At 45.1% G+C, this 15,479-nt stretch overlaps 1 protein-coding gene across 3 annotated transcripts in view; it reads right to left on the bottom strand.

Moving 5' to 3' along the window:
• Positions 1-15,479, bottom strand: part of GRHL1 (grainyhead like transcription factor 1) — a 39,279-nt gene that overhangs the window by 18,828 nt on the left and 4,972 nt on the right. For all 3 annotated transcript variants that reach the window (XM_050316397.1, XM_050316398.1, XM_050316399.1), the window contains 5 exons: positions 13,961-14,351; positions 13,054-13,130; positions 12,101-12,257; positions 11,497-11,608; positions 10,483-10,577 (listed from right to left, as the gene is read on the bottom strand). In XM_050316397.1, the coding sequence (XP_050172354.1) occupies positions 10,483-10,577; positions 11,497-11,608; positions 12,101-12,257; positions 13,054-13,130; positions 13,961-14,351 (832 nt within the window). The remainder of the gene's footprint in view (positions 1-10,482; positions 10,578-11,496; positions 11,609-12,100; positions 12,258-13,053; positions 13,131-13,960; positions 14,352-15,479) is intronic.

The following is a 15,479-nucleotide window of genomic DNA, read 5'->3' as shown; positions in this document are numbered from 1 at the left end:
CTTTGGCTTTGCAAGGGCATTCTGCCTGCAGCACTGGCACACCCTGGGGGGAAGCTTCAAGGAGTTTGAAGAGCTGCTCTCACCGGCTTAGGAGCTAGGTAATCAGATGTATGCACAGCCTGAATAATTGCCTTCCCTGAGTAGGGGTTTTGTTTTTTAAAAGACCCTCAGCTCTGGTGTTTGCATGTTTTTACATTTTAAATTTTAATTTTAAATTATCCTACACTGAATATTCATGTATAACTCATTTCTGTATGAAAAAATTACTTCATTCTTTAAGGAAAACATGCCCAAGCAACCATGTCAGCAGGTCTACCACCACCTCAAAATTTCTGTGAAATCCCTCAGTTGAGTTTCACATCACTGGACACCAGCAGACTCAAGTGTTGAACACCAGTCACCAGTTCTCTAGCATGTGTTGTCACTTCTCTTTTAAGACTTCAGTTCTGTTTTCAGTTTTTACGGCTGACCAGCCACATAAAGCCCATGCACCACAAGGGGCTGAAGGTCGAAGTGTCTCAGCATGACAGATGCATGTTACTACAGTGGAGCTGTATGGGTATCCCATGAGAATTTAGGACTGCCTGTCAGATGACAAAGATTATCCTCCTGCTTTAGAGTCTCCTCATTTGATTAGCTTTGGCCTCAAGCAGCTGACTTCATTTTCATACCATTTAAGTCTTCAGGACTCTAGGCAGGAGATGACAACTAAAACCTAATCACCTCTCTGAAGCAACAGGGAGCCACCAGCCTGTCTTCTCTTTGTACTGAGCCAGTACAAAAGGACCATATACTTCTCCCTACTCATCCCGTAACTCCTATTTTTGAGCAGCTTCAGGTTGCCTCAAGTTTCACAAAACAAGAGTTTTAGCAAACAGCTTTTTCAGTTTGGGCTAAAACAGTTTCAGCCAGGTGCTTTCTGTTCAGGAAGATTTGACTTGCATTCTAAAAGGAACATAAGGCAAAGTGACTGTGCCAGCTACATCCCCACCCCAAAATTGCCAGAAGAAAGAAAAACATAACCGCAGAAGTTGTTCTGCGTCTTCAGCCTGCTGAGCAAGATTCCTTTTCATGTGTTCAACCTATTTTTCTAAGGGCAGTTCCGCATTCTCAGCTATATTAAGATTTGTTGTTACTTAAAAAAAAAAAAAAACACACACAACCAAAAAACAACCAAAAAAACCATTTTCATCTTGCCTCCCAAGATTCAACATAAAGACAGCACTTAAAAATAGAGCACTGTCAAGCCTGGGCACTTACATACATGAGTAAAGCCCTTGAAAGTTGCCCAGATTTTCTTTAAAATTGAGATTTCTAAAGGGATTGGAAACCTGTTCTCAAGTTATTTTGCTTGCTTGGTAGTTAAGCCTTTAGTCTATATTTGAATCATACATCTAGGCTTTTCTCTCCAACCAACTCAGGCTTTATTTTTCTTTTCCTTTTTGTTAATTTTTTCCATGCTTTTTCTAACTCTTGCTCACGAAAGCTGAGATGCTCATTGAGAAAAACGGCTCCACAACAGTGGGGTCTCAGATGAAACACCAAACACCACAAAAAGTGTGAGCTGGTACGAACTGCTAACCCCCCTCACCTGGCATTCACCACAACACACTAGAGCCTCCTTTCCCCAGCACCAGGCTGGGATTCCTGCAGCCTTTGGGACAGATGAACAGTGGCCTGGCTGCAAACAACAAAAGACCGAAGGCAGAAGGATTAAAGCACCTCCTCTGGGATCATGCTGGAAGTTAACGTGGGAAGAAGACAGACCTCATGACTTTGAAGCCTACTTTAACCACCTGACCCCTCACACCCCTCCTCACATAAGCTGGGAGGAACACACCGTGCCTACGTTCAAATCTACGAAAAACAATCTTCCATTTTAATAATGCAGAAAAAAAAATTAATCCGACAGCTCTGCTGTGTGCCCTCAAGGAAGGGCAGCAAAGACAGCCAAGTTCTTTCCACACAGCACCTTTTTCTAACAAGATCTGTCTTTCAAACAAACCAGGAAAAACAGGCATAATTAAAGAGCAATCAAAGCGCTGCAGGAACCTCACTGTCAGCGAGATGAAAGATGCCTTTTTTAAATGAAGGCTTGCATACCCAGATCTCTTCTCCTTGGTTTATCTTGGACGCCATACTCCTTTGTCACACAAAAAGCACCAGCAATTTTGATTAGTCCAAAGGCTACATATGCAGCAGCTTTAGATGAAATGTCACCTTGTACAGCCTCATCTGACTCACTGCAGAGCACAGTTGAAAAGCAGCGGTGTGTAGGTAGGTACACACCAGTGACACCTGGGACTGCCATAGGTAATGGTGAGCAATTCACCAGGTACAAGCACACCATGAGCTCTGACCAGTGCCCAAACACAGGCTTTGGTCAGACTATTGGGCAAAGTCTTGTACATCCTTCTGGATAAGGCCCTACACAGGCAGACTTGGGACTTTTTCCAGTCTGATCACCTTGCTCCAAATGGCTTTCATTTCAAGAGAAGACAGGTAAATTGCATTCACCTTCTCCTATTTATGCTCCTGTTATGTTTTTGTACCCAAAGGATTAAGATATTACTCACCAATTCAAGCCCATTGGATATTTCTTTCTCTACTGAGAATTCAGATAAAAACTTCAATTTTTCTAACACTAGTAGGCAAAAGCCACTCATTTTTACCATAGAACAGCTTGGGTTGAAGTGACTCTAAAGATCATCTAGTCCAACCCCCTGCCATGGGCAGGGACACTTCCTACTAGATCATCTTGCTCAAAACCCCATCAAACCTGGTCTTGAACACACTCAGGAATGGGACATCCACAATTTCTCTGGGCAACCTGTTCCAGTCCCTCACAGTAAAGAATTTCTTCCTAATATCTAATCTAAATCTGTCAGTTTAAAGCCATTCCCCCTTGCTCTATATCACTGTAAAAAGTCCCTCTCCAGCTTTCTTTCTGGTCTCCTTTAGGTACTGGAAGGTGCTCTAAGGTCTCCCCAGAGCCATCTCTTCTCCAGGCTGCACAACCCCAACTCTTCAGCCTGTCCTCATAGAAGCAATGCTCCAGCCTATGTTATATTAAACTTATATTATATTTGGTCTATGTTATATTCAACTTAAAACTGTCAGGATGTTTTTCATTTTGGATTACTGTGTTTGTAAAGAATACAGAGTTTGGAGCCTACAATACAACAACCAGAGACAGGTTAAACTTCGAGGAGCTTCTTTCCAGGGAATGCAGTTGGATATTGTTTTTCTTGACCTTGGCTAAACAGTTCCAATGTTCTGCCGAAAACACAGCAGACAAAGGGATTGCAGTGGGTCCTGAGACCAATTCCCTGACACAAAGGCAGTGTCTTCCCCTCCTGTAAAGAAAAATTACCCAGAAGCTCAAAGTTGCTTATTTCAATGCTTATAGCTGAAAGCATATGGTTTCTCTAAATGCTTGGACAAATATAAACATAAAAGGAAAAAATAAAGGGCCTGTTCTAAACATTTGTCCTCATGTGTTTCATCTATGCTGCAAACTGGCTGGATACAAGACATCTCCAGTCCAAAACCCTTTTAAATTACACCAGCACAGTTCCAAGCCCTTCCAAGAGGCAGAGCTGTGAGCCTGGGCACGGCTTTGTGCCAATCCAGCTATGTGGCTTCCAGGATTGGCTCTGGGTCAGAGCCAGGGAGCTTGGAGTACAGGCAGGGCAAGCACAGGTCTGCCTGCACACATCCACGAAGGCATGTCCTAGAAAAGCAATGCTGGGAAGACTCTTCTGTCTTTAAGAGAAAAAAAAGAATCCAAACCCACACTTTGGTACAGATCACCTGAGAGGTGCCTCATCTTACTGCTCTCACATTCGTTTCTTCACCTCCCACATGCACCACAAGTTTTGCATCAGCAGGAGGTGAGCCAGGAGAGAGAGATAAAAAGATTGGGCAATTCATGCACCTGTGGGCTCCTCAGCCACCTCCTGCCTTTGGGATCGGATGCTCCAAATAAGGCTTGTCTGGCAGATGCGCAATAGGGCTGCATCCGTTCCAGCTCCACTCAGTCAGACCCAGAGCTATCCTCGCAGCCCAGGGAAGTTAGTTTGCATTCAAACCTACCAAGCCCAATTTGGGTGACTGACACAGAACCCACCACACCAAGGAATGACAGATGGGAAATATGACCCAGCTCCAGATAAGAGAACATCCTCCTAGCAAGCTCACCTCATCAACAAAACAAAAATGCATAGTAATGAACGGAAAATACATATTCCTACTTGCAAAGAACAACACTGATTGTTATTCCAACCTGTTCCGAGGCAAGGAAATATAGCAATGTCTCTGCTCACAACATGTGGGAAACCTGGAGATAGAGGTTCCCAGTCATACTGATGCTTCCTCCCACCCCATGCTTTGATAAGATAAAAGTGTGGGGCCAGGTTTCATTAGGTTAGTTAGAAAGAAAGTAAAACCAGCAGTTTGGCAAAAAAGTGGCAATAGGGAAGGGGGGAAAACAAAAAAGCAACCAAACAAACAAAAAACCCCACAGAAACCCTCACAAACCACCACCACCAAATAATGCCCCCTAAAAACAAAACAAAAAACCAAAACCCTGACAAAAACAAGAATTAAGTCTACAAAGGCACAAAGATGGCTGAAAAGGAGGAGTTGCCAACAGGTATTAAAGGAAAGAAGAGAAAATAAAATAAAATAAAATAAACCCCCTAATTTTCCTCCTAATTTTCTCTGTAGAGAAGCTAATGTCAGGAGATTTTTCATTCAGCTTTAGGAAATACACCATGAGCCCCACAGTTGGAAGGAACAAACAATGGCAGAACTTGGGACACTGAGTTTTGAAGAAATACAGTGAGCTGAAGACTTGTTTCGAGCTGACAGTGCTTAAAATCATATGCCTGTTTTTCAGAAAACCCATGACAGAGCAGGGAGAGGTCTGTGTTAAGAGGCGGGTAAGCAATACTTGCTATGACTTTCCTATGTCACTGTTCCAAAGGCTGTGTGTACTTGTGCCTCAAAGTATTTGTGGTCTGCAGCCTTGGCTTCACACCAATCTCTTCCCTTTAAGTATGTTTGACTCATCACATTTCATAGTTTCATTTCCAACTAGCCAAACCTGTACCTCCTCAATGCTGCTGAAGGTGGCAACACCTTCTTTAATGAGGCATATGACTGCTGCTTCATTACAACGGCATCCATATAAGTGTATGCAATATTCATCAATCAAAAAAGTTGAAATTCTTCCTAAAGTGAACACTAAGAGAGGATTATGCTAGCATAAACTCTTAAAATAAATCAGTGTACAGCCCAGCCTCACTTCAAGTTGTAGCAAGAGATCCACCCTCTCCAAAAATTGAGCTCATCTGAACAAAAAAATCCTGCCAAGATATGGGAGGATCTGCCAAGAAGACCACCCTCATTGCCCAATTTGCTATTTCCAAAAGCCATCCCAAATTAGACACAAATTACTGTAATATAAGACCATTCAACTCTTCCAGACAAGAAAAAAAGAAGCATTGATTAATTGCTCTGTCATTCAGGGCATCACTTAAGAGATAATACAGCAGCTTCCCTTGGTGAAAAGGCAGCAAAAAGCTCTACCATGATATTCTCCAGCTCAAAATGCTTATTACACTCACACCCTTCTTAGTAGAAAGGGTCTTTTCACACAGATCATCTGGCTTACAATGCCTTTTTTTTGGAGGGAAGGAGTAGGAGGACAATGCCCTTAATGTGCAATGACATCATTTTTGGCTACAGTCCCACCATCCAGCCTTAAGCAAGCCAGACAGAAGACCCCTATGGGGGCCCTTCTCTGGGAGCTGCTAGAAGCAATGCTATGTTTCAGAACAAACCCACTGGGAAGCACTGAAGGGGTGCCCCAGCACAACAGCAGGGTCCTTGCAGTGCTATAGCTACAAAAACAGGGCAAGGAGGATCTCGCAATCACCGCGCACACAACTCGCTCTGTTCAGACAGGAGGCCCCAACCCTCCTGCTCCACAGGGCAGGAGCTCAGACAAGATTTGTGCAAAGCAGGATCCAGCAAAGCCAGTTAACCCTGGGGAAACCAATCTGTCCAGATTTTTCAACTGCCACTGACCTGAGAACAGGCCATGTCCCCAGGCCAAAGTTAAGGGACAGAGGATTTGCTTCACAGCCTAACGGGTAACACAACAGAGGTAACAGGACAACAGCCAACAGTATGAAGAGCAGCATGAGGTGTGCATTTAACTGTGAACATGATGGCAATTTTCATTAAAAGACCTGTAATGGGGAACCAGGCGTGTTGTACCTCGGACTAGATGGCTCCCAACCTCAAAAACTCATGATCTGAACCTATAAATGCTTCTCCTGACTGACATACAGAGGTTAAAGATACAAAAAGGGCTGCAAGGACACAACTTCTCCTCCCTACCTTTAAAATCCCAATTTTGAAGATGGCCAGGCCTGCTCAGTCAACAACAAGGGGCAGGCACCTCCAGAGAAAACTCTATCCCAGCTCTAGACACCCTGTCCCTAATGAAGTCATAGATGTGAAAGATGACGAGTGTGTGCTCAGACATCTAAAAGCTTCTTTGCAGGAGAAGAACCCCACCTCGACTGTCTGCCCAACACGGCAGACATCCAGGATGGGGTGGGAAACTGTTTGAAGTCTCCACAAGCCTCAGGGTAACTCCAGCGTTACCTGTTGCGTGCAAGTGAGTATCAGCTACACATCTTTGTCAGACTCATTGAATCACGCTTCCACCCAAGCAGGATGGCTCCTGACTGGGCAGCTACACTAGCCTTCTTAAATATCTTAAATATTTTAAATATCTTAAATATCTTTCTTAAATATCCCATTCAATAAATTACCAGTTCATCTAAAACTAAATTTTCCAGTTCACCATGCTCCCTTTCCTTCTCTCAAAGCATGGTTGTCTCCTCATCCAATTATTCCCCATCCCTGGTCTGTGAAGTGATGGGGTCAGACCTCACCTCTAACACAGACACCTGAAAGCCCATCTGAATTACCATTTCATCACTCCACAGTTTTTCCTGACAATCTTTCTAACCCTGACTTCACTCTCCTTTTAATCTCAACAGCACTTCAGGGCAGTTTGGGTTAGGGTTTTTACTTTTCCTCTTCCTCCCCCCACCCTCAGCTCCCTTCACCGTCTCAGAGCAATGAGGCTTTGGATCCTGGGCCCTTTTCCAACTTGAACACACTCTTGCAAAGGTCAGAGAATACTTAACCCAGCCTCTTCTATGAAGCAGCTGCTTCCAGCAGATCCTGTGATGTCCCAAAACAACAGAAGAGGGCAGAGGGGAGCTGCCAGAGAAGCAAATTTGCTCTGAAATCCATGGACACGGTCTGGGTCCCAGAGTGGGAAGCATCTGTCATGCATGAAATCCTCCTGGTTTCTACACCCACGGGCTCACAAACAGCACACCAACGCAGCCAGCTGTGTGACAATCCCATCCACGCAGAGCCAGGCGCGTCCGACGCATCCAGTGACCAAAGCCCTGGCCTTGCTCTCAGCTCTCCCAGCACAATGTAACTGGGAAATGGGAAATACTTGTTGCTGAGGGCACCTCAAGCTTTTTTTTTTCCATCCCACAACTCTACAGCTGCAAAATCCACACATTTTCCTCGCTACAGAGGAAGCACATGACTCACTGTGTGAAAGGAGCATTTCTTCACCAGAAAGGTGTAGTTTGCTAAATCCCCACAGTGCCCTAAGGGCACTGGCAAAGCACTCTGTCTGGCAGGTGACACCCTCCTGAACAGACGCAGTGGCAGAGGTGCAATATCCCTGCACATGCCCACAAAAAGGCAAGAACTGGGTCCCAGAGCAGCTAGGGGCAACTCCTTGTGATAATATGCTACTTTTACATTAAATATGACACACACCCAGAGTCTTGGGTGCTTAAATGAATAACTACATCAGAAATCCCAGACACAGAGCCTCATCACCTCCCACCTGACACTGCTGCAATGCTGCTTGACACTGGGATCAAATCATTCCCAGAGCAAACTGGAAGCAAAAGCAAGAGGGAAACAGGAGAAGCAGCAAGCCCAGAAGAATCACCTGGCTCTGGTCCAGGTAACTCCAGGGCTCAGGAAGCAAATTTCTAATAATCAAGGCTTGCTGGCTGGTTAAACACACCATCTACACAGCACTTCTGCTGTTATTAAACATAAAACACTGTATTTATTACTGTGAAAGACTTTCTGCAGCATTAGAAACTTGCTCTCTTCATATACTTTAAGACTACTGTTGGGGGGGCAGTGGGGGAGGGAAAGGAGAGAGTGAGAGCATGCAAGGTAAATGAACCATGCAATAAAAATTGTTGAAATTGGCTCAGACATCTCCTGATAAGATCACAGAAGTTGAGAAAGAACTGTAGCTCTACTGGTGAGAAATTCAACCATTGACAAAACACATCCACTCAGGGAAAATACTGAAGTTAAACAGACCCTTAAACACACAGAGCACTTGCTCAAAATGCCAATTCTTTAAACACTGAAGTCGAGATTATTTTTATCTAAATATGATTCTTATACTAGGATCCAAGGCTTGTACATTTGGTATCAACAGTCCCCTCTGCGGGTTCATACAAACCAGTACTCACAATATATGGATCTCACACACTAAGACTGTGAATCTGGAAGAAAATTTGCCTGTCCAGGTACAAAATCAGTTTGTCTCACACCAGCACACACCACTTCATCCCATGAAGTTCAGTCCTGAGATGAAGTATCACCATGAGGGTCCTTAGAACTTTCGAATATGCTATACCATAGACTGAAACTACTCATTTAGGTGCCTGTAGAGTGACTGGGCAATAACTACCTGGTAGGAAGGGATGGCTTTCCTTGGGGCATACACATGGTTCTCTGCACCATCTCCAAGCCCTGCTCCTGTGTTAGTGACCCATCCCTACTGCTGCAGAATGGCTCAGCCAGCAGAGAGGTAGCTGCAGAAAATGCTTCCAGCTCCCCGAGGAGTTGAATTGCTCTGTCTCCATGATCCACCCCTGTGTGCAAATCCTAAGCCTTTGAGTACCCTGTAGACAGTGACTACCCAGGTTTGTTAAATGTCTGACGGGCTATGGCAACAGGATAACACATCTGGAATACTTACTCACTCTTTTTGACAGCCCTTTTGAAGCATTATCTGCTTGTTCACATAGTGAAGTGCTTCATGTTTCAGAAATCATCTCAGCCTTTTAGTATTCTCCAGCAGGTAAGGCCCTCCCTGCCAGCCCTCTCAACCTGACTGAAGGCAAACCTGGTGAACAGGGAAGCCTGGCACCCAACACCCGCTTCACAAGCAATGTCACACATGGTGCAAGGCAGCACTCTCAGCAGCAGCACACACAGCTCCTCACTGCTGTCTGCCAAGCATCCTAAACGTCTCCCACAGAGCTGAAACCCAACAGCAGTCCCCATACAACCTCTTCTCTACAGTCACTGTGCAGCAGAGAGCAAAGCTCATAGTGAGAGGGAGCTCTGTGCAGTAACACCAGCCCTTGTTCCTGCTGCAGAGCACACTGGCACACACTGCTCCAGAGAAGGACCTGTGCTCTCTGCTGAGAGTTCCCATGTCCCCCAAGCCAGGCTCTCCCCAGACATGGCACTCTGCAGCCATCAGTGGTTTTCCCCAAGATGCTGGTGACTAGCACATAATACACTAGCAAGGCAACAGCCAGTCTCCAAAACAAGGAAACCATTCCCAATTTTTCATGAAAATCCAAGAAGCAATGAAACTCTACAAAGAAAAACTTCTGCCCTTTGATTCCAGCAACAAACTGGTGGGAAATGCCTTTAGAATTGAGTTAACTCAGCTCTCTGACCTACTGTCCTTGCACCTGAAAGATATACAGGCCTTTTCCAAAAGCTGGAGTGGCTCAAACAGCTGCAGTTAGCTACTAGCTAGGGATGCTGCCTGTACCTACACACCTGCCATAGTGCCCACAGTTCTGAGAAAAGATCAAACCAGGGTTCACCAGGAGGCTGCTCTACTTTGAAATAGGTCACTGGGTGTTGGGACCTGTGGTTTAAGCAACGCACGCTTTGGGAGCTCAGAGGCAGCTGCTACTCCCTCTTCTGCTGAAGGCAAGCCCATTGCTACAGCCCTAACTCCCTCAGAAGCTGCCCCCTGCCTCCCACAGGGATCCTTCAGGAGGCTGTGCTCACTGCCAAGCCCAGCTACGCTCCATCACACCTCCCGCACCACTTCATCAGCTCTGGAAACGCTCAGTGCTTCCTTTTGTCAGTACTTGTCTGTCAGGCAGGCGGTTCTGCCAAGAACCTTAAAGCAGTTGCAAAGCTCTCCCAGTTGCACATCCAAACCCTCTTAAGAAATAGCCAGAAGGTTTTGCCTAATGTAAGAGCGTAAACAAACTTGTTACATGCTAATCACCAGGTAGGCCACACACCCTTCCCCCTCCCCCAGCCCCTGAATCTGCTAAAAGCACAGGAAATAAAATCGTGGTCACATACCTTCGCTTCCTCATTGATGTCCCAAGTGAAGGATATGGCATTGTACGCGATCTCCTCGATGTTACTGATGGTATTAAAGCTCTCCTTGTAGTCAGCTGTTAGAAAGAAGGATTTATGAGGGAAAGGAAGAAGACGTACCATGTAAAGTCCTTAATCACACAAAGCAGCCAGAAACTGCAACTCTTCAGCAAAGGAAGCTGAACTGTACTTAGGAATGGATCACTAAAAAGCCTGGAAATGGCTTTTTAACCCCAACAAATGTGAGGAAGGAGGAAAATGGGACTTGCAGAAATTCTAAACTGGAAACTCCAGTGACAAAGGAAGACATCCCAAATATCAGGTGTTCTGTGCCATAACCTGCTATGTGCAGGAAACTCTACCCTGTACAGCAAGGATATAAGCTCTCAATAAAACTCCTTCAATAACAAACAAAGATTTGCATACGCGTCTGCTTTAAGTGCCAAGTGATTAATCCCTGCTTTGATTCACAGAAGGAAGGGACGAGGAGAACAACCAAGCCTTCAGCCAGAGAAGGCTGGAAGTCGGCCAGCCCCAGCCTTGTCTAGAGGCAAGTGGAAATTTGCAGTGTTTTCTTTTTTTTCATGTACCAAAGACCAGTTGTGAGCAAAGTTGTGGGAAGGAGGATCATTAGTGTTGAGGTATTTCTATGAGGATCTTGTCCTTTGAAGAAATGCAATATTTAGGACAGCCACTGAGACTACAAGCTGTGATTTAGCTGCAAGCACCAGGATATGCCAAAGCAACTGTTGTTTGGAAGAGGGTGTTAGATCTCCTAATGCAAAACCTACCAACCAAAATCCTCCAAAGATCAGCTTCTTTAGGGAGTCCTAAAAACTGCATTAGCTCCAAGGAATCAAAAGCTCTCTCTGGGCTTTCAGCAAACCCATGGATAGGAGAGAGTGTTCCTTAAAATAACAAAGCTTTAGCAGAAAACCAAACCTTGCCAAGGAATTAGGCATGAAGTTTGACATCAGTAATGAGAGTGTTCCTTACCTATGTCAATGCATCTTTGTTTAGCCGTGTGCTGTCTTGAGTGCCAGTATTTCCAGTGCCTGAGCTGATCTTCCCTTGTTTTGTCTTCAGCAAACACGACCATAATGACACTCTGAAAGGAGAAGGGGGGAAAGATTGAAAAAAAAAAAAAAAGAAAAGAAAAACAAAAATGTGAAAGACAAAAGGCCAGAGAGTATATTTGTTTTGGAAGTTCTCATTGGTATCAGGTTTTCTGCTTTAGGCTTTCCCACTTGAGGCATCATAGTGCACCTGCCACGCTGCTGCCAAACTGGAAGACAGACAGCATCACTTTCTGGGTCATAAACAGAGATGAGCAGAGCTGCTCTCCTAACTAGAATTCAAGGATCTCATTCCAGGTGTTGCATCACCTTCACACAAGTGCTGACACCACTTCTTAACAGATTGAGCCAGGATGGGTTGGTCTGGAAGTAGGTGGACAGCAAAGGAACAAACGTTGACGTAAGAGCGGGGTAAGCTGGCCTTAGTGCTGATGCTCTAGTTTAGATTACTGCACTTTGGGAGAGTTTAAGGCCACCACTGTACACACCCTCTTTCCCAAGAAACCACAAGAGCTGCCACTCACTCGGACTTTACTGATGGGGTGATGGATTCCTTCACTGCTGCTGACTTCTTTCAGTGTGATGGGGTAAAATTGACCTTTGTTCAAGTAAGTCATTGTGCTGTCCCCAGGCTTCTGTCGGAGGGACTTGGAGGCTTCCAGAGTGTATTCAAAGTTATTCCTATAGAGCAAAGAGGGTAGTGATTGCTAAGGCATTTTCCTGGAAAGCCAACTAAACATTCCACATTTAATTTGGAGAAATTCCAAAGTTGTTAGTTGACTCATTAAGCCATCAACAGGCAAGGAAGTTGGAAAACAGGATGAGCCCCTTTTTCCACCATTTCCTTCATGAATGAACATTTAAGAGAAGTTCTTGGCAAGCTAAATCCCAAGACACATCAGCAGGCAAGACTGGAAGATCCCTATTCAGGCTGAGAGCAGCAAGCTGCTCTCATGGAACAGAAAAGTATCTATTAGCAATTTAATTAAATTCACAAGCTAATAAGCTATTCAGTGACCATGGCCCTCTTGGTCAACTGCAACTAATCAAACAACTAAACTGCTCCCCTCCCTTGGAATTCAGATGAGCTCCTATTTCTGCTGTAGATTTCCAGCAGAGAGAGCGAGCAAGACAAGCTGACCAGGGAGAGGGACACAGCTGGAAGCAAACTCCCAGACCACCAAAAAGCTGACAGATAGCAGTGCACCTTCCCATGGGACAAGGTGCTGGTACAAGGACAGTGACCCAAGCTGGGTGTGTTTCCAACCCTGCAAGTAGTTTTCCTGAAAGTAGTTTCCTTTAAAGACAAAGGTAGGATTTTCAGCTGTGAAATTCAAATGAGCAGATGCTGTTGTGGTTTTGAGATCCACAGCCCCTCCAGTATCTGACTGAGACTTGGTGCAGAATGGCATGTTTGCTTGGGGATGACTGTAAGAGAATAGGAGGATATGGGCAAATGGGGGCCTTAAAACATTACCCAGAAATGCTGTCAAAAACATAGTCTTCTGAATTCATGTTGGCCATTCGCAGATTCAGTTCAGTAGGAAAGAAAACCTGGGGTAGACACAAAACGAAACACAACAATTAACACAACAGCAACAAGAAAAGTTAAGATTAAATCGATACTCATTACCACAGAACTTCTGGCAAGCAAACTGATCATCAGATAACAACTGATTTTTGGTCTGTACTAATAGGACACTTGAGCAGTGTTTTAATCCAAAACTTCTGGGTGTCAACTAAGAACAACATCTGACAAGCCTTCTGAGTCAGCTTAGAGCAACATTTTAAAACTTTCCCAAATCACAAAGAAAGGGCATAGGTACATAGCTAGCTCTTTAAGGCTTGGTTTAAAAATCAAACACATTAACACTGTTGTTTTCAGTTGGTACCATAAAACAAACCCCATGGATTTTCATCCAGGTTTAACTCTTACTCGAGGCCCCTACATAATTCAACTGTTTTCCACTGATACACACCACACCTAGAAACTGGCAGTAAGAAAGCTTACAGACATAGTCACTTCAGTTTGGTACCTGCAAGGGCACCACGGAGTGCTAAACTCTTGCAAAACCTGGCTCAGTGCTGTGGATTGAGATAACCATTTCCACAGTATGCAAGCCAAAGCCTCTGTCACTGGTAAGATTAGTCATTTGCTTTTGATAATGATTTCATGTTGTGAAGGTTTTATTTTAAGTTATACTTATGCACCTTTCTGACAAAGTCTCCTATTCCTAAACCACTGGACAGATTTCTGACTCATGTAACAAGAACAGTTAAAGACGGAACTGGACCTCTCCGTCCAGATCAAGATGCGCGCGCGCATACACACACACAACACACACACACACACACACACACAGGGCAACTGCCTCTCCTGATACCTCTTGCACGCCCTCCTTGAAAGTCTCCGAGAAGGTGGAGTCTGGTGTTCGCCTCTGGGAGTTTTGGGGCTGGGTGTTGGAACTGAACTGGTCAGGATTGAGGTTCCTGTCGAAGACCACCACTCGCTCAGGGGGCTCGGGGTGGTAGACACTCGGTGGGATGCCCACGGCAAAGCCATGGGGCTGCGTTTCCGTTTTGATGGAATGGGTGGGCATCGTGGCAATTGAAACGGTGACTGTTGTGTCAGGAGTTGTGAGGTGGCCTCGCTTGTCCATGCCCATCTGGGGAGTGTGTGGAAGGACAATATTGAAAGGCACATTTTTCAGAACCTGGACTCTGTTTTCTCCAGCAGAAATGAGTGACTGTTCTGTCACATTTGGGATGCTGTTCCTAAAAAGGGCAAAAAGAAATCATGCTTAAGTTATACAGCTTATTTTGTCATTAAACAAGAGCTAGAAATACTTATCAGCCTTTTAGACAAGGATAGCTGACACCAACTCTCCTACTTGTGCAGAACAGCTCAATCCTAACCTGAAAAGCTGATAACCTCATTAAAACCAAAAACTCCTCACCCACTGCTAACCAGCCCACCTTGGAGATGAATTACCCTGGAGCAAAGGGTGAGGGTTCACAGCCCAGATCCTCACTGCTTGAAGCAGTCCAAAACTAAGTGCTTCGAGGCCCTTCCCACCACACATCGGTACACACAGCCTCCATGGAATGGCTCTTTGATAGAGGGAGAAGGACTCAGAGCAAGGTTGCTGCTCCTCTGCCCCAGGCCTGCACACCACCAGAGAAGCACTAATAGGGAAATTACACCCCTCTCTCATGCACAAACCCCTAAGAAAATCGACACCTGGGAGTGGTTTGCATAACTTGCCGCTCTCCACCCCACCACACTCATTTCTGCCAGGACAACACAGATCTGCGGCTGAGATGACCTCACAGCTAGTAGCCACTAAGTCAGCCTGCCCTCCCTTTCTCCCTCCCCACAAAGTGGTCCTGCCCGCTCCCTTGCACCAATTCTGATGCTCCCCTACATCCTTGAGGAGCCAGTTCAGCTTGTTCTGCTGGAACAAGCCACCTTTTTTTCCGTGCTTGGTGATGGGTCAGTCTAAGACCAGAGCTGGTACAAGGGGAGCAGTGGGAACCAAACTGCTCTTCTAAAAAACAGGCTATTCAGTCAGCTCAGCCAGACCACAAAACCTCACCTCAGGTCCTTAAAGTATTCTAATCTGTCCAAAGACAGAGGATGGTATGACTGGAAGCCTGGCTTAAGTGAACCTCACATTGGTAATAATCAGTACCATTTTCTGCTTGAGAGAAGGAGGGCAAGAAGGGGAAGAAAGAAAGGAGTTCCAGAGGATACAAAGGAAGTTCAAGCAATACCAACCCAAAACTAAACTACAAGCACTTTGAAGTCCTTCCCTACTAGCCCAATGCATGAAACAGCAATGCTGCTGGTACCCGAGAGCAACATCTAAAGAGAGTAACTGAAGTAACCTCATGCAAAAATAA

Source organism: Myiozetetes cayanensis, unplaced genomic scaffold, assembly GCF_022539395.1.
Source record: "Myiozetetes cayanensis isolate MyiCay16 unplaced genomic scaffold, myiCay2020 scf2-11, whole genome shotgun sequence".
NCBI lineage: Eukaryota > Metazoa > Chordata > Aves > Passeriformes > Tyrannidae > Myiozetetes > Myiozetetes cayanensis.
The sequence above is the reverse complement of the archived record's forward strand: the minus strand, read 5'-3'. Positions and strand labels throughout refer to the sequence as shown.